Below are 18,923 nucleotides of genomic sequence, written 5' to 3'. Positions count from 1 at the left end.
GGGCCAAATGTTGGAGGCATGCTGGTCACGGCCCAATCTCAAGCCCTTCTATTTCAAAATACGTGAACACATTCAAAAAATATATTTCAAAATACATTTACATCTTTTTCGCATAGAAAATACATTTACACTGACCATTTATAGAAAACAGATCAACCTTTACAATACCAAATAAATATAATTTGAGAATATATTTGATGGATGGATCTAATGATGAAAGATATTTACATCAGCAACTCTTTTTTTCTTCAATAACTAGAAATTTCCCGCAAAAAAAAGTAGAAATTTCATTTACCTGCCATCAACAAGAATGTGCTAAGCTGCACATTTTGAAGAGCCTAAAGTGGCTTTGACAGGGCAAGAATAAATTCCTGTCCCCACAAAAAAAAAAGAATAAATTCCTGTCATGTGTTTAATTAGCCTAGAGAGAGATGTACAGTAATAAGCGACTTGTAGGCATCCTGTTTCGAACCTAGAGTCTGTCCCTGGCCTCGAGATATTTATTTACTCCTCTAGATTAGGAGTTTGTCACATTCTTCTGAGTTTCTTTGGAATTTCTCCATTTTCATACAACGCCTCTAGATTGAGCGAAGATCTCCGATCAAAGTCATGACAAATGACGGTGTTCATAAATGTATTACAATTGAAATGATCAACATGTAGACTAAAACACATGCTTATTCAGAGAAGCAGTAAGCCGTAAGCGAGCAACGTTGTTGAGCAGAAACTTCCTCATGCATGTTCAGAGAGTAGAAGATGCAAATGAGAGGGTGGTACTGCTTCACTTTTTCTTCTCTACTGAGGTCTGAAAACTCAGCAAATATTCAACAGCGATAGGGTATTTGTGCTAGATCTAGTAATAAAACTTGTGATGCGAGTCAAACAAGTTTTACAGCGCATTTTCACACCAAATCCTCTCAGCATGCAGTCAACAAGTGGCAGTAGTAAGACTATAGAAATTCAACGACTCTAGAGTTAGACTTTTAAGTTGGGTACCACCAGCCTTCTGGTCACATGAGTACCATCACATTCAGTTGATCAACTACTCTAATCCAAGCCAAAAGAGCATTTCCCTAACAAAGCATGCTTCACTTGTCAGCCTCACCATCAGCTTTCATTAATTCCCTGGCCTTCCTGTACAGAGTTAACCAAAATGAAACAAATTTCAGCTGTAATCGCAGCACCATCAGATATATGGAAGGATGTCACTCGGCAGTAGGCACGCTGTTCAGCGTGCAACTGCTGGTCACTAGTATGGAAGTACATGCCGTTCATGCTTGCAAAACGTATACTCAAAAGAGATAAATACAAAACAGTAGATTACCGTAGCTCTCTCTCGACCTCTACGTTTCCAGGATCCAAATTTTAAGCGTCCAGGAGAGCATCACAAGCTTGTTTATACTCCTAGATGTAGAGCAAAACAAAGGAACATGAACAACTATGTAGACTGGACAGAGTGGGGAAACACAATGGCAAGCTGGACATGTAGTAACTCACTTTGAGTAGCTTGTGAGCTGCAGCCTGACGGTAGCAAGCTTTCACCCAGTTAGGTCGCAGCATTCTGCATCTGAGAGCATCTGACAGAGCACCTTCACCGTCATCCAGCAGCAGTTTGCAAAGACTCCTGTTCGCGTACAATGTTGCACTCGGCGCGACATCTATTGCCTATGGTCAAACATAACAGGTTATACGATTATCATCTCACCATGGCAGGTTAATTAGTCCCGCAAAATAATATTAATCCGATAGAAATGCTTAATAATGGCAAATTAAAAGCTAATAAGCGGGAAACTAGAGAACAATATTAGAAAACTGTTCAGCAAACAAATAATGTTCTGCAATTGGTTCCCTGTTAATAGAAAAAAAACTTATAAGCCACCATGCTTTTGATAAGGTTTAAGGGGCTTACACACCGTATGCTTTTGATGCCACCTTGTAGTCCTTCAGCCTGAATAAATGATCTGCATGTGCCTTGAGCGTAGCTTTTGTTTGTTCAAGCTGCCTTCTATCCTGAATGATTAAACAATGGAAAAAAATGTAGGAATGAAGCATCATTTCAAAGACATTCCGATTAAAATAGACACTTCACAACTCTGTTACACATTCTTCATAGCTTGGTATCTAGATATGCTTATGCTGCAATACAAAGTGCACATTATGTTACACAGCAAAAGGCAGCAGTTACTCACACAAGATTTTAATCACAAGAGGAAAAGGTCCAACATAATTTAGAATTAATATGTCAAATTATTACTATATGTTACTAAAACAGCATATACATGGGTGTATTTCACAGTTCACAACTTCAAATCCACAATAAAGGAACCATGCTTCGAGCTATGTACAAGCATTATGCTTGTAAAGCATTTCTGTATCTTAAAGGCTGCGCATGACGAACAGTTTACAGCAGTTCATTGGATCGATACTGAATAACCAGGTTTTTTTTAACCAATGAACAGCCGACAACAAATATGGGGTCCCAGTCTGGTCCTTCCAATTTAGAATTGGTAGTTTGTTCTCAAGAGCTTTAACTACTTCAATTTTATTGTTTTGGCGAGGTGATGCTCTAAAGAAAACCCCATGAAAAAGTCACGATACTATTTTTAAATGTGATGATCAAGTTGATGGACAAATTCAGGACTGGCGAACAAAAAATATGACCAGGAATTCAAGTAAATTTTATCTAATGATTCCATCTATACTCCAGTTTGGGATAGTTGGTATTGGGGAAGTCAAAGGAAACAACATTTCAACTTCTTCCATGCAGTCACGTTTAGCAGCAAGCTCTATTGGTAAGTTACCATACTGGGCAACAAAAGGAAAAGTGTCAACTCTTTTGAAATTAACTACATAATTAAAGGACTCTCTAAAATGCAGTAAAAGAATATGAACATTATGAATGAAAAGATATAAACCATATAGGAAACTATAGTACCATGGGAGAGGAGTAGGGTCTACATAATACTGGTACAAAGTGTTTCAACCAGGATTCATCCCAGCAAGCATTTCTAAATTCTAGTAGCAATTCAAACAGTCAACATACTCCTACAGCATACCAAAAGGTCTTCCTTCAGCAAGGGACTAAAAACAGGTATTTCAGCAATAGTTGAGATTGAGAGGTAACATGGATTTTTAGTGGCATAACCTTTACGAGTCCCCAACTCCCCATGAATTATATAGATAAAACTATAGGGAAAAGTAGCTATATATGAATTTTAAAATTGTTCTACGATTATTGAAAGCACAAATATAATTTGACACTTCAGAGTAAATGAACGAATACCAACGATTGGGATGAAGAAAACAACATAAAGTAAGCTGAATACATACATCCAAACGCATCCTAAGTGAATTCAAATCATTTTGGTGATTGCATTATGAAATCTCAGTATCTCATCAAATGTTAAGTTAAGCACCGACCTCGTATCTATATCTTGGGTACTTGTGGCCTTGTGGGCTCCATAAAACGACATCCACCGTATTCAAAAACATTTCAGACTAAGGATACAAATATACATTATTGCACAGAACAGAGCATGTTGTTCTAGAAGAACCCAAAATTTGCTACTTCATTCCAAAATATTTGATGATATTGTTTTCTCCTAAGTCAAATTTCTTGAAGTGCAATTTGGTTTGGTAGATGTTGGTAAATCTATCTACAATTTGATGAAACTCAAAGAATTTGGGTTGTGACAAAACTAGAGCGTCAAATATTTTCAAGCAGAGGGAATAGTCAACAACAATGATATGCATTCGTTGATATAAACCGTTAAACTGGGAGCTCACACACCTACCTTTTGCCTACACATGCAATATTTTGGTAGGTGTGTGCAACTTCTCATGGCACAGTCAAAAGACTAAAAGCAACTTAAATTCATATCAGTACAAGTTTTCAATAGAATACATCTAGAAAATATTGAGAACATACAGCATCAGGAATATTAGGATCCGCTCCTGCCTTTAACAGAAACTTCACAAAGTTTGTATAGCCTCCCCACCCTGTAGTGAACACTAAGGGAGTCATCGGAAGGGAGCTCCCTCGATTGACATCAGCACCACCCTGTAAAAAGGATTGTGGAATAGAACGTGTCACGGCTCCCTCTCCATGTAGATTGACACAAAAGCATGGCTGAGATGGTAGAACATAGCGATGAACGGATATAGAAAACAGAATACTGGCCTTGATCAGCAGCTTCATGCACTTCAAAGAACGGTAAAGAAGGGCACCCATCAGGGCAGTACCAATTCCGACGACAGTGGCGTTAGGCTGCCAAGAGTAATAATTGTTATAAAATACAAAGGAACAAAGAAATGGATTATGAGCTGCCATAAATTGTCAATCCAAGTAGCCGACAAAATAAAAACAAGCTATCTATGCAAATCAAATCTAGAAAACAAAAATAAGAAATGGTAAGAGTTATATACATCTGCATGGTGTTCCAACAAAATCTTCACTGTTTTATCTTGTTCATTAGTAGCAGCTTGATGGAGTGGTGTACCACGGCCACAGTCTATGTCAACAGCTACTCCTTTTGAAAGTAGGAACTCGGTGACCGTACAGCTTCCTGTGGTGAATAAAATAATTGCAATAGTCATGTGGCTACGCATCTAAGTGTACAGCAGCAAGTAACTACTACTATAATGACCACCCTGGTGTAAATCATAGATGGGCAAAATTTATACAACTTTGACTAGTTATAAATCTATATTGACCATATGAAAAATGATCACAAAACTTTTCTTCTACGATATTATTAGAGTAAAGGAACCATACCCATAGTGTCCTACACAAAGATACGCTTTGTAATACAAAAACAAATTGCGTGGGTGAGGGGCCAAGAGAGCTACCTATGCATGCCGCATGGTGGAGAACTGTGCGTCCTTTAGCATCTGACTTTGTTAGATCACCGCCATGATCAAGCAAATACTTCACAGTAGAAACATCGCCAGACTGAGCAGATGACATAAAGGGTGTCACACCTGCAAAGTCTGCAATCAAAAAGCACAACAACGCAATTCAGACATCTCATGGTGCGAAACATAGACATGACAGGTGTCAATTTCCAGAAAAAAGAAGGAAGAGTTAAAGAAAGACCTCCTACTCCAGGAGCAGGAGCATTCACATCTCCCCCGAGTTCCTCCACCAAGTATTTGCAAACCTCAAGATGCCCTCCGACGGCTGCGATGTGCAGCACACCAATGCCACCACCCATGCCGAAAGAGAAGATCACCCTTGGGTCGTCGAGACTCTTTACAGTGCCTTTCACCCAAAGTAAACACCCAAGCATCAAGACACTGATGAATCAAACTGCCAAATCATAGCTAGCTAGACAACCAAAAGAAAAGAAGCCCACATGTGTTGCATATAGGGACAAGAACCTCACTAAGTCAAGCAGGGATGCAATCATGCAAACTGGTGAGCTTTAGGGTACCCTTCATCCCTCCTTAGTTCAATCAAATGAACTATATTTATGGTTTCAGGAATTCAGTTCACTTGATTGAACTAAAGAGGATTGGAGGGTACCCAAAAGGTTTCCCATTTGCACTCCTAAAGTAAAGGGACTTGTTCACGTCTTGGACACAGAGTCAATCAGTGCATAAACTTGACAAAAGAAATAGTGCTCTGATCGTGTAAAGCCATCCCCGTGCAAGGACAGCTTCCCAGTAATCGCATACTATCCCTTTAAACAGTCCACAGTCGCACAACTTGTTTTTCATAATTCAGAGAACAATTACATTACAGTATGAAGCTAATTTTACACTTAATTGCCTACTACACGAAAGCTGGCACCAAAATCAACAAGATACTCTACATACAGCGCAATAATAAGAAACCCACCATCACACTACTCAACTCCACACAAAAAAGTGCAGAAAGAAAATCATGCGCTAACAGGGGACCCTTCCTATAGCATCCTGCAAATATAACCCGAATCACACTACTCCACTCATCTTGTGTAGTATGTAATCTAGCTGACGGAAACTCGACTACCACGGTAGCCAAAAGGTTACCCATTTGCACTTCTAAAGTGAAGGGACCTTTTTTTTACACTCCTAAAGTCAAGGGACTTGTTCACGTCTTGGGCACACACACAGTCAGTCAATCAGTGCATAGACTAGACCAAAAAAAAAAACAGTGCTCTGATCGTGAAGTCATAACATGTACCCGGTGCAAGGACTTGTGTTAACCAGATTCCCGATAAACTGCCCATAAGACCGCAATCGCACACTTTTTTTTTCATAATTCAGAGTATAATTACAGTATACAACTATACATCTAATATGAACACTGACACTAAAATTAACAAGGTAACCATGGCAACAAGATGACCCGCCGTCAGACGAGTCCACACAAGTGCAGGAGGAAAATTAAATTGCGCTAACAAGGGATCCTTCCTAGTGCCCTGCAAATTAAATAGGACCCGAATCGGTGTGCCTAACGGAACAGCATTGGCATTTGCATCATCTCACCCTGTGCAAGGACTTGTTCTAACCAAATTCTGAATAACTCGCCTGTCCCTTTGAACGGTCCACAAGACCACCACAATCACACAAAACGATTTCATAATTCGGAGAATAATCACTGTACGCACCAAATTTTACACTTAATTGACTACACAATGCGAAAGCTGACACCGAATTAACAAGACAACCATGGCACTGGTCTACACTCAGCATAATAAGAATAAGATGGCACACCATCATACTGCTCCACCCAAGTGCAGAAAGGAAATTATGGTAACAAGGGATCCTTCCTGCAAATGCAAACATAACCCGGATCGGTGTGGCAACGGAACAACGCGGCACTCGCATCATCTCATATACTGTAACAGCATTATGTAATCCAGCCGCCGGAGACTCGACGACTGCCACGTACGGCGGCCAAAGGCTGAACCCTAGCCCAGCCCAGCAAATCGCGGCCTCGATCGCAAGGCGGGGAGAAGGTCGGGAACACGGGGCGGACTGCGGAAGGAGAGGGGAGGGGAGGCCAACCTCTGAGGCGCCGGAGGTCGCCGTCGAAGGCCGCTTTGATGGCGGCGTCCTGACCTGCGCAAACAGAGGACGATTCGCCCTTACTTAGAGAGAGGCAGAGATGGAGACAGAGAAGGAGGAGGAGGGGGACTGGGGAAGAAGCCTCGCCGTACATGTGCCGGCGCCGGAGCTCGGGGCGTAGACGAACGGCGGCGCCATGGGCCGGCGGGGGTCGCTCTCGCAGTCGCAGGGGAGGCTTCCAGAAGAAGATGGCAGTGTGGTTTTTGGCCAGCCAGCCAGCCAAAGCTCCCTCGCTCGCTTTGGGTTTGGCTCTGGCTCTGGTCGATTCGGGGGATGGAGCTGGACTCGGTGCACGCCTGTGGCTGAGATCACGGGAGCGCCGCCCACTCATGGGTGTACGGGGACCTGGTTCACGGGAGCGCCCGATGGGGAGAGGATGGGAGCGGGGACTGGGCTGCGTGGGCAAATTTGACCATTTTGACCTATGGACGAAATCAATTCACGGAATGAACTGACCGTGAAACTATTTCACAGACTTAACCTTTTTGTGTAGCGCCCGCCACGACGGCGCCACACCCTACTGTGCAGCGCCGAAAAGGTTAGGGCTGTGAAATAGTTTCACGATGAGTTCATTCCGTGAATTGATTTCGTCCATAGGTCAAAATGGTCAAATTTGCCGGCTGCGTGATCGTCGCTGGGACGGTGGGGCCAATGAATCTGCACGCACGGCACGGGCGATGACATGGGTGGCCCGCAGGCGAGATGGGAGTCTCCGCGGAGAAATACTACTGGTCGCCGGGTGGCGGGTAGAGACGGGGAGGGGTGAGAGTAGCAGCAGCAGCAGAGTGGCAGTGGGGAGGGGAGGTTACGTACGTGCGTGGGTGGGCATAGCGCGCCGATCAAAGCTGCTGCTACAGTGCTACTGCTTCACTGTCTTTTGACTTGCGTGGGTGTACTCTTTTTTTTTTTTGAATTTTGGATTTGCACAGCTTTAGGCTTTTTTTTTTCTATTATGGGACAACTTTAGGCTATTGAAATAGTCCTAAATCGTATCACAAACTTAATTCCACTCAAAAGAAAAAAAAGAACTTCGCAAACTTTTTTCTTTGTGATAACATATTTTTTTAGAATAATGGGACGGAGGGAGTAGACGGTATTGTAAAACATGAATATGATTTCATTATTAGTAAATCGTATTTGTAAGACGTGAATACAATAATTTCATATTACTAAATCATTTCTGAAAGTTGTCGGGTTTTCTTGAAGTACCCCATGGCTACGTTAAATGAGACTAGTCAAAATCTTCCTCTTCTCTTGTAAGAACGTCGCCCCTTCCTCCAGCCAGCCGCGCCCAACCCCGTCGGCCGTGTCCCGTCACCCGCAGGCCATGCCCCGTCGCCCGTCGGCCGCGCCCCGTCGCCCGCAGGCCATGCCCCGTCGCCCGTCGGCCGTGCCCCGCCCCTGCCGGCCACGCCCCATCACCGCGCCCACCGCGCCCAGCCTCGCCGGCCATGCCCCGTCGCCTTCGTCGTCCGCGCACAGCTTGTCGGCCACGCCCCGTCGCCTCCGTCGTCCGCGCCTTGCTCTATTGCCAGCCGAGTCGTGCCCCTTTGCCTGTCGCGCCGGTAGGATTCCAGTGGCCGAGCTGATGTCATGGGAGGCCACGGCGATGTCGAGCTCGTCCAATTCGAACCGGTGGCGATCGATTGCGGCGTCTAGCGGCCTTTTCCGGTGTGCGGTGATGAATTCCGGCGAGTTTAGGGCGGATTCCGGCAAACTCCGCGGCAGCGTGTTTGCTCCGACGAGGTTTGACCGATATACAGGGCCCCCTAGATTCGGCCTTCCAACCTCCAAAGATAAGGGTTTCGGGTGTGCATTTTCGGTGACCCTTAAAAAATTTACGGGTTGAACCACTTTTACGGTTTCTGTTCTGAACACTTTTTTGGCCCAAAACTGTAAAACGCAAAAAAATTACGGGTTTGACCACTTGTGCGGGGTCTGCTAGAGATGCTCTAAGAAACCTACATCTAAATGAAGTTATAGTACGCCGTCTCGCCTTCTACATTCGAAACCCCCAGGTTCGTACACTCAAGTTTTCGACACCCCGAGTGCATGCGCTCAAGTTCTGAATTGCCCAATCACATGGTAGGAAAAATAGAAAAGAAAAGGTTTATTTTTTAAAGCTTTTATTAGTCTCTCATCACACAATACGAAAACAGAAAAACTTTTAACTTACCATTTTACATTAGGAGGCCGCACTCATTGATCCTTCTCTCCTCATTACTGGGTGACCAAAGACCATGTCATGCAAGCTGAAGGTGTCGCAACATGGTCCACGTTGCAAAGCTATAGAGCACATGCTGTGGTCAAAGGCCCATGACACAAGCGCGGCAAAGTCCATGTTGCACAACTCTAGAGCACAACAGTCCTTATTGCAAAGGCTGCGGCTGACGCGGCGCAAGATCAAACGGTTATCTAGCACGCCATCAGCACGCTAACGCCCCCAAAAACAAACAAGCAGTCACAGCAACCAACAATTTCTTTTCTTCTACACCCCAACACCGGTGAATTTCAACTGGCATATTGATCTAAAATTACTTGCTACCCAAAAGTTTCCACCCAAAAGTTTCCGAGAATTCCATCACAGTATGCTCAAACAAAAATGAGTGACCAGCTATCACAACTACATGTCCTCAGCTTTCAAACAACAGTACGGGTTACTGTTAGTCTTACGAAAACAAAAAAGTTCATGTCTAGGCACCCTCCTGATGAGATAAATGTCAAAGCAATCACCCCAAACCATCTCGCTTGCCACTTCCCTCCTGGGACGAAACCTTAGGATCTATTTTTTGGAGGTTTGACCTTGTATATGCGCACTATCCAGTTTGATGTTGTGAATGCCTCCTCCAAGTACTCAAGCTTTATGTCTTTGTTGCCTATCTCCACTCCTCGCACTCGATCGTATCTGCACCGAGAATAAACAAAGTACAAAAATGTAGTGTTAATGTCGATCACTTGCTACCATAAGAACACTAGTCTACAGGTATTGGAAAGAAAACACAAGTCGGTCTACAGGTGTTATGAGAAAAGAACAAGTCTGCAGGAGAAAGGATCATGCATGCTTAAACGAGCACATATGCTGCTTATCAAGTACAGACATCTCCATTCAAGACTAATTAATCTTGAACTTGAAACAGGCACATAAAAAACAATAATGGTGAGTATGTACACATAAACAGGCACATAATGGTGAGTATGTACAATACCCTGGAGGTTTTCCATATTCCGTGGTCAGTTCTCCAAATCGATAATAACAGAGCTTGTACCTGCCAAACAAATAAGGAGATGAAGCCAATGAAAATAGCAATGGGTAGCTTAACTCTAGTTAATGGAAGGATAATGGTGGCACATACTTAGATATGCCAAATGTCCTGAGAATTTTCAGAAGTTCGACAATACCAAAAACGGGACTAAAACACTACTCCCTCCGTTCGGAATTACTTGTCGTAGAAATGGATGTATCTATACATTTTTTTAGTTCTAGATACATCCATTTCTGCGACAAGTAATTCGGGATGGAGGGAGTAAATGTTAAAAACATATCTCTATTAGCCATATATCACTTGTGGGACCTACCACAACAGAAACAAACAAAGCTCAGCAGATCTGCTACAGAATAAACAAAATCTATTTGTTTCACATTGTATCAGCTCCATCGCAAATTTTGGTTGATACTACAATAGTTTTTTCTTCTCAGTCTGGCAATTTATTTATCATGCGAACCAATGAAAGAAAGCAGTATCACAACACACACAAATTTACTTCACTTGTAAACAGTACTTACATTAGACAGTTCAACATTTTTGGTGACGCCCCCTTGTCAACACGATATTCCCCATTCACAAGGTAATCAGGCTCTTTGATTACAGGAAAAACTCCTCCACCAATACGCACCATCCATAAGAACCTGGAAATGAGCAGCTAAGTAAGAGAATCTGTTTTGTGATTCAGAATAAAATTGTCTCGCCCCATTATCAACTTAGAGGCATATACGTGATCATGATTAAGTTTATTAACTTACTTATTGATGTCGTCAGAGGAGTACCCTGTAACACCTCCAAATACGACAAGCACATAATTCACATCCAATGACTGCATTATTTCATATGCCTCGTCTTCATATGATGACATTGCACGTCCAACAGTTGCTATGTGTGTATTATTCCACGTGTTATTATCAACAATAACAGTTCTGTTACCCATGGCTGTAATTTGGTACCCATAGTCCCACCATGACATAATCTTGGCATCAGTAGGAGTGTTCTGACGAAGCCAGTAGTATGCCTCACGATAATCATCGAATATAACCCTTCCTCCATTGTGACCCCTTGCGGACAGAACGATGGAAGGAGAAGAGTAAGCCTCAGAGGTTACCCAAGTGCAGTGTATGGCATATCTACTGAGCAAGTAGAAAGCGCCCAGAAGTAAAGCAACAGCCACATTATGTTGGAAAGGCAAGGGTTGATCAACTGCTCCCTGTTTTACACAAGAACACAAGTCAGTTGCAAAGTGGAACTTAAAACAGTTGGCACAAATAACCTTAAAACCACAAAATTCTTGTCCAATTCAAGTTAAAAGTTAGGCATTTGTATTTTGTCAACAAATGACGCAAACAAAAGCCTATCTGAGACAGTCAGCAGAGCAGACCCGACCAGAAAGGCTCCAGCAATCTGTGGCTATCATCGGAGAGGGTTGTCACAACCCCAATGGATTGGTCTTTTGCAACCATCCAGGGATTTCTATACTAGTGACAGGACTATGGTTGTCGACATCAACAGGTAGGCGCAGGGATTAACAGCAGAGCCAACAGGGTGGCATCATGACAAATTTTCCTGCGCTGCTCCCCATCATTGATCCAAATCTTAATTAGCTTGCTCTATTACCTTACTAGTAAGTGAGTGAGGCCTTCCTCATATCTCTAGGGGATGGTGTTATTGCCTTATCCTTATCAGGGCTGGAGGGCAAATGAATCGATAATGGAGGGGCAAAAATACTGAAATACCTAGAGCTTCAGTATACTATAGTTGTGCACTCATTACATCAACTAATATGATAAGATGGTGACAGGATGAGAATGGATAAACATTAACTATTCCTTTATCTCACAGCTTTGTGTTCCACATGTGATTGGCCAGGTTTGGATCTAGCTAGCTAGTTTAGAGCACTATTGAATGTTAACACATGGATCGACAAAAGATGGTGATCGCAATTAAGCTACAGCATGCATTCCTCACGCCCAGGAGTTTATAACCTAAAAAACTTAATTATATGCTAATTAAGGCTGAAGATCACAGGGATCAATAATGGACAGGACCAGTCAATTGAGATATCCTAAAGTTTTAGCATACAGTAGAGCACACGTTGTATCAAGATTGTGACAAGATTAGGACGCGTTAAAAAAGTTATCCCTTTACGTACTAGTTTTGTGTTGCACATGTGATTGGCTAAGTTCAGGTCTAGCTGGACTACTTTGAACTACTACAAAAGATTGCTAACTATGGACTGACGGGCAATTGGTTAACCTACCACACACAGGCTTGATCGATCCCATCTATCATGATAATCCAGAAAAAATAAATTGTATATTTGTATTCAGTAATTAAAAATCTCGTACTATGAGCTGAGAATTAAGTACTTCTCGATCAGATTCCATATACATAACTCTACATGTGGTTTTTGTGGGCTACCAATCTAGACCATGGTATACCATCTTTTGCCAAAGTACAAAAGTCCATATTACAAATTCCTCAAATTCCTGTTTCTTGTCACTCTTGTACTCCCTCACAAAGTTAGTGTAAAGTTGAGTCATCTATTTTGGAATGGAGGGAGTATTATTTAGTCCACAAATAGTAGTTTCGCATTCAACAGGATGGTGACTTGCCCAAAAATGTCAGGTCAGTTATAAATCCAACTGTTTACCATTATGCCAAATAATGAAATATGCATATCTCTCCCATAAAAGATGTACAATACAAAATAAGCAACTTCAATTGCATTACTTTATTCTCAGTCAAAAAGACTGATTTATTTGGAACCTGTTATCGAACTTGCTTATTTATACTCTGGTTTTAGGGTCCACTATACTACATAAGTAAATTGTACAAGCAAGTGTAAGTGAAAATAGAAGATATAAATACCTTTGCAGCTGCCTTCGAGCCTGTTGTTTTTCCTGTAGTCTGTGGACTTTTGCTTTTTGACCGGATCAATGTCGTCAGATTCTTTATTGTAGCAGATACAGCAATGGCACTAATAAGGCAAACAGCAGGTGCTGCAACAAGAATCAACCTCACCATCACACCAGCAAAGTACATACTTGTGAGGCCATACATAACTATAAATATTGTGGCATCTGACAGACGCTTGAAGCAGAAATAGAGGCCCGCTGGGAACAGGAAAAGAAGGATGTGGAAATCAAACATAAAAGAAGACCAGGCTGTTGGCTGATGCTCAGAAACAGATGCGATGATTGGTATATGGTCTTTCGCATAGGTCGGATCAAGCAGGGAATAAAACCGCCCTGTCCAAGGGGAGATGTAACCTGACGCAGTACCAATCCCAAGAGCCAGGGTGCCGACACTTATCACACAGGTCAGGGTAATTCTCAAGAATGACTTGAATAGTTTAACATCATTCAGCATGTATTTCACCCAATCCAGGAAGAAGAAAACCTGCAAAAGAAAGGAAGGGGTTTATGTCAGCTCTTCTTTTTCCATGCTACCATGATACATCTAGACTCTAGAGAAAGTACAGGAGATCTTGACTACAATGGTAACTATCCAGGCAGAAATCAAAATATCAACAGTACAGCAGTAGATCTACACTTCTAAACTCCTGCTTTTGTCCGCAAACAGAAGTGGACATTTTTTCTTGAGACAGACAGGAAGGTAAGCCTCTATGCATTTCATTGAAAAATAGGCAGTAAACATCATAATACCGATGATATAAGTTAGTTGACTGTTGACACTCATAATTGAGAATCACGAGTATTACTTGTTGATTTAAATAACCGTATATGAAATAGAAGTTAAGTGTGGTAAATAAGATGGCCTGTAATTTGCTATTGGGTTTAGCAAAGTTGTATTTGTTTCCAATCTGGCATCTGTTTATAGGTTTCATTTTATAGGTTTCATTTAACTGGGAGCAAATTGGCTATGTTTGAACTGAAGCTTGGTTTATCTACATTTTGTAGAAGTTTTTGATTATTTGATAGTTGTTAACTCTTCTATTGTGAGCAGCAGAGGAGGATGGATCCAGGACCAGCCGCTGCGGATTCGCCGCCTCACCAATGCCGTTCTTGTGCCTGCCTGGGGTTCTTCTTCGCCCAGCACCAACACGGTCCATGGCACCGGAAAGCTCACACATTCACCTTCAGAAGCACCACGTCAGCTACTACAACTTCAAGTGCTACGACAAGGTTGCTGGGCGCTAGCCGTGGTGTCCGACGCGTGTCATGGTTGAAGGCTTTTTGGTTCGCCGCTCGTGCGACGCTGGCGCCAGTGGTGCTGTATGGCCTTGGCTACAGCTGTTCTGGTAAGTTCCTAATTTTCTTCGAACAAGCTTTCCTTGTTGCACTTTTCTTTTGATTTTACGTTTGGGCTTACATGTTACATATCCAAAATGGGTGGAATTGAAATGTTGGATATTATATCCAAACTGTAAGGTTAATTTTTTGGGGGGAGGGTGCAAGGTTAAATCTTTGATCCTAGTGGAACATATCATTTTTCAAATTGGTAGTTATACTTTGCAAAAGAAAAGTGGGTATAACCAGAAACACAATCTACCTAAAGGCGGACGATGAATAAATTGGCAGTGGTATCTCATAATGCCAATACTGCATTAATCTGAAAGCAGTTTTCAGTCAACTGGAGCCTAATGGACATCGTCAATGGTATAAACAACCTGATAATGTAGCATGCCATTTAATTTTATTCTAGACAAACTTTGATGTTCTACTAACTTAGTTTTTCTGTTTTTCTGTTATCAGTTCTGAATTCAGAAATGATGTGAATGCATTTTTCAAGTCAATGAAGCTTAACAATTCATTTAACAGGGCCATTTCAACTGAACAGCTCTTAGATTAAGTAAATAAAGTGTTAGTATTTCAGCAGCTTATAGCCATCTAATAATTCCAATGTTTATCATCTCTGTTCACAACAAATATTTCCACTGCATTTCACAGTAATGTTTGCGGAAGTACCTGCAACAGGAAGAAGACTCCCATGGCGGCCATGTGTTCCCCAGACTGAACATGCTGGAAGCCGACGAAGCGGATCTGCATCCCGAGCAGCATTCCCAGCACATAGGTGCAGTTGTAGGCGACATAGAGCCTCTGCGAGTACCTCCCGGTGACGAGCAGGACGAGCACGTAGAGCGGGAGGAGGTTGATGATGAAGACGTAACCTCCCCAGGCGGAGACCATGTAGAAGTAGCCGAACGCGGCGGCGAGCGACCAGGCGAGGGACCCGGTGTTGACTGCGCGCACGAAGAGGTAGAAGGTGAGCAGCAGCGCGAAGATGGCGACACCCTCGTTGTCGTATGAGCCCGCGACGGAGCGGGAGATGTATCCGGGGCAGACGGCGATGAGCGCGGCGGCGACGAGGCCGGCCCCGGAGTCCCAGATCTCGCGGCCGAAGGCGTAGGCGACGAGCGTGGTGTTGGCGGCGAAGAAGGGGGCGGTGAGGACGCAGACCTCCCGGATGTGGACGGCGAGGGAGAGCGCGCGGAGGAGGCGGTGGAGCAGCGCGGCGGTGACCATGAGGCCCGGGAAAAGCGTGCCCCCGACGACGCGGCCGAGCGGGTACCAGCTCTCGTGGTCGAACCAGTTCCAGAACTCGGAGTAGCCGTGCTCCGTGAGGTAGAGCGTGGTGCGGTAGTTGAAGTAGGGGTCGAACTCGTGGATCATGGACTCGTAGCGGAGCACGGAGAAGAGGCGCACGGCGAAGGCGAGCACGTAGATGAGCGCCAGCGCGGAGACCCGGAGGAGCAGCTCCTGCTGCTTCGTCTTGAGCCGCAGCGCCCGCAGCAGCGGCGCCGGGAGGGACTCCAGCATCGTCGACGCGGCGGCGGCCATGGGCGGGCGGGGCGGGGGGATCTGGGCTAGGGTTTCATCCGCGCGCGGGGCGGGGCGGGGGTTTAGTTTGGGGGAGTGGCGGAGCTCGTGTGGTGTGGTTTGGTGGTGGTGGTGGATCTGGGAGATCGGGGAAGACGATGGTGGCGGAGTGGGTCCGGGCCGGGCCGGGCCGGGGATCTGAATGGATATCTGTTTGGGAGGGTCGGGTGTGCAGCTGACTGGTGGGGCATGTGAGGCCGGCCGGGCAGTTGACTGACGTGGATGGTCGCTTCGGGAGGTTTATGTGAGGCTGTCTGGTGGGCCGCACTTGGATCGGAGCAGGCGATTGGCTGGAGAAGGTAAAAGACACGTGGTCTTGGGTTCTCAGAAAAAAAACGTGGTCTTGGGTTCAGCGGACACGGGAGGATCTGCTGGGGATAACCCTACGAAATGAAATACTAGTGTGTATACGATATATTTAAACTTTGTTTACATAAAGAAGAAGATCAAATCTATCATAAAAGTTCATCAAAAATACAAATTATCTCAAACATAATAAAAACTACATCAAGGGTGTGTTCGGTTGCTTTGTCAACAGATGGAATGGCATTGGTCCGTCCCGTCCCGAGAGCCCATTCCCAAGTTTGGTCAGTAGATGGAACCATAACCCACCAGTCCCAGAAAAGAGAATATTCGGTCTATATGCGGAACCGATGCATACCTCCGATTCGAGTGGATGACAGGGAATGGGCCTCATTCCCCTCGCACCAACCCGAGCCCTATCCTCTCCCGTCTCCCCTTCTCAGCGCCGCCACCCTCCCGCATCTCTCCCTCCCTCTCGATCTGCCACCCTCCCGCTCCTCTCTCAGCGCCGCCCCCTCACGCACCTCTCCGGCGTCGGCTTCCCTCTCCTCCCCGTCATCTCCCCCCTGCGATGGCGCGCATAAGGGCTTGGCGGCGACCTAGCAGGCAGCAGCGACGAACCAGCAGGGCGGCGACCTAGCAGGCTGCACCGACGAACCAGCAGGGCGGGTAGCAACGTAGGCAAGGTACGGTTCCATTCCCTTCTCTGTATATACATGCTGATGCTCGAGACAGATTTATGTTTCTGTGTGTGCAATGTTCTTCCTCAATTTCTTCCATATATTGTTGTCAGATCCATGGTTATAAGTAATTGGTAGCCATATTATTGATACTATGTATCATTGTAGATGGTCAAGATGAGCAAAAGAAAAAGGATGGCTAGGGGAGCAACTGTTTTTGTTGCATTAGCTGCAATGGCAGTCATTGTTCGGGCTATAATAAGAGGAGGCCACGTATTACCTATGGCCCAATGTATGAAAGAGATCGAATCAGATTTGATTATATAAACCAAAAAAATTGGCAAAGCGATGTGTTATGCAAAAACATGCTAAGGTTTGAAAGAGATGCATTCTTTCGCTTGTGTGGCATATTGAGGGATCGCAATTTGCTAGAAGACAGTCCACATCTTAGTGTGGAACAACAATTGGCAATGTTTTTGCATACAACTAGATGATGCCCCGCGCGTTGCTGCGGGATTTTTTCATGGATTTTCAAGGTAACATTCAAACATATCAAAGAACATAACAATTTGAATAAATAATATGATAAATTTCATATATATGTAATGATTCAAAGAAGTTAACGAATTACAGACAGCTAGTGTACAACCTTAATGAGCTGCAACTTTTAATTCTTTTCGGGCATGTGATCTTCAGTAAACCAAAAGATTAGTTCTGTATGTATAGCATTCAGATTGCATGGGAGATAAATATTGTATAGCAGAAGAAAAAATACATAGATAGAGCAGAACAATAGTGGCAATTATCTTACGAACATATGAGAAAAATCATTGGAATTAAGAACCTGCCCTGACCTGTAAGCTGTATATCTTGTCTTTCCTCTTTAATAGAAAGGATGGCCTGGCCAGAATCAAGGGACGCCTCAAGATAGAGGGTGAAGAGATAATCTGATACAGAGAGGGGAGGCCATGTCAAGGGCTGCGGATCTGTCCTCGCCAACATACGCAGCGCCAACAGGCAATGGAATGTTGTTGACCATGGTAGACCATAACTGAAAATCACCAAGATGGGATCAACGTTGTTTTGTGGTAAGCAAGCGAGCTGCAAAGTACAAAAAAAAAATCAATTGAGAACTCTGGTGTATGCATATGTAGTTCATATCTGGTTCCAAGCAGAATGAAAAAATATTCTCACTAATTTTTGCTTTGAGATAACACCACAAAACTTCTGTTTAGATGATACCGGAAGTATCAATAATTGTTAAAGATCAGTGGCAAAGAAATAACTGAAAGAAACATATGTTCAAGCACTGAACAAATCAACTAATGAAGGCTGATATTTTGTACTCTTATATAAACAATATAAATGACCATGTCCATTGTTAAATAAGGGAGGTTTGTACTACGGAAAATTCATGACTCACTTTATTGTAACTAAGATCGGTGGAAAATAAACAACTAAAATCAGTGGCAAACAAATACCTGAAACAAAAATACATTCTAGCATGAACAAATCAACTGAAGCACTAATACTTGATAAATCGTGTGGAGCTTTTCATGTGGACGTTGGTGCTGGTCAGCCAACATATGAGGTACCCACTTGGGAGGACAGCAAGCCGCGCAAAGATGCGACGGTGTGCCATGCATGGGAGGGGAGCAGAGGTGTGCACACCAAGTTGGAGAGACGACAGGAACGCTGTAGCTCCACTGCTTAATTAGATAGGAACTGTGTATTTGGATGAGAAAGGAGAAGTAGATCTACCTATTTCTGTTGCAAGA

At 43.7% G+C, this 18,923-nt stretch overlaps 2 protein-coding genes across 5 annotated transcripts; both read right to left on the bottom strand.

Annotated features, from left to right (window-relative positions):
• Window positions 1–848: 848 nt before the first annotated feature.
• LOC123055188 (inversin) lies at window positions 849–7,279 on the bottom strand. Of its 4 annotated transcripts, XM_044479162.1 has the most exons (11): window positions 7,146–7,279; window positions 6,994–7,047; window positions 5,096–5,260; window positions 4,849–4,989; window positions 4,426–4,565; window positions 4,181–4,267; window positions 3,929–4,060; window positions 1,914–2,010; window positions 1,498–1,665; window positions 1,325–1,404; window positions 849–1,134 (listed from the first exon to the last, which is right to left on the bottom strand). In XM_044479162.1, the coding sequence occupies exons 1-9, from the start codon at window positions 7,189–7,191 to the stop codon at window positions 1,598–1,600; spliced, it is 930 nt and encodes a 309-aa protein (XP_044335097.1). In that variant the 5' UTR covers window positions 7,192–7,279; the 3' UTR covers window positions 849–1,134; window positions 1,325–1,404; window positions 1,498–1,597. The 4 variants fall into 4 exon arrangements, with proteins under 4 accessions (XP_044335097.1, XP_044335099.1, XP_044335096.1 ...); XM_044479164.1 differs by having other exon boundaries at window positions 849–1,404; window positions 1,910–2,010; XM_044479163.1 differs by lacking the exons at window positions 849–1,134; window positions 1,325–1,404; window positions 1,498–1,665; window positions 1,914–2,010 and adding an exon at window positions 2,036–2,805 and having other exon boundaries at window positions 7,146–7,278.
• A 2,235-nt stretch (window positions 7,280–9,514) lies between these two features.
• LOC123055187 (dolichyl-diphosphooligosaccharide--protein glycosyltransferase subunit STT3B) lies at window positions 9,515–16,256 on the bottom strand. The gene is made up of 6 exons (XM_044479160.1): window positions 15,251–16,256; window positions 13,191–13,721; window positions 11,075–11,529; window positions 10,838–10,960; window positions 10,260–10,319; window positions 9,515–9,958 (listed from the first exon to the last, which is right to left on the bottom strand). Exons 1-6 carry the CDS (start codon window positions 16,121–16,123, stop codon window positions 9,829–9,831), a joined length of 2,172 nt encoding a protein of 723 aa, XP_044335095.1. The 5' UTR covers window positions 16,124–16,256; the 3' UTR covers window positions 9,515–9,828.
• Window positions 16,257–18,923: the final 2,667 nt, after the last annotated feature.

Source organism: Triticum aestivum, chromosome 2D (genome assembly GCF_018294505.1).
Source record: "Triticum aestivum cultivar Chinese Spring chromosome 2D, IWGSC CS RefSeq v2.1, whole genome shotgun sequence".
NCBI lineage: Eukaryota > Viridiplantae > Streptophyta > Magnoliopsida > Poales > Poaceae > Triticum > Triticum aestivum.
Note: the sequence above shows the minus strand (reverse complement) of the source record. Positions and strands in the feature narration are given on the sequence as shown.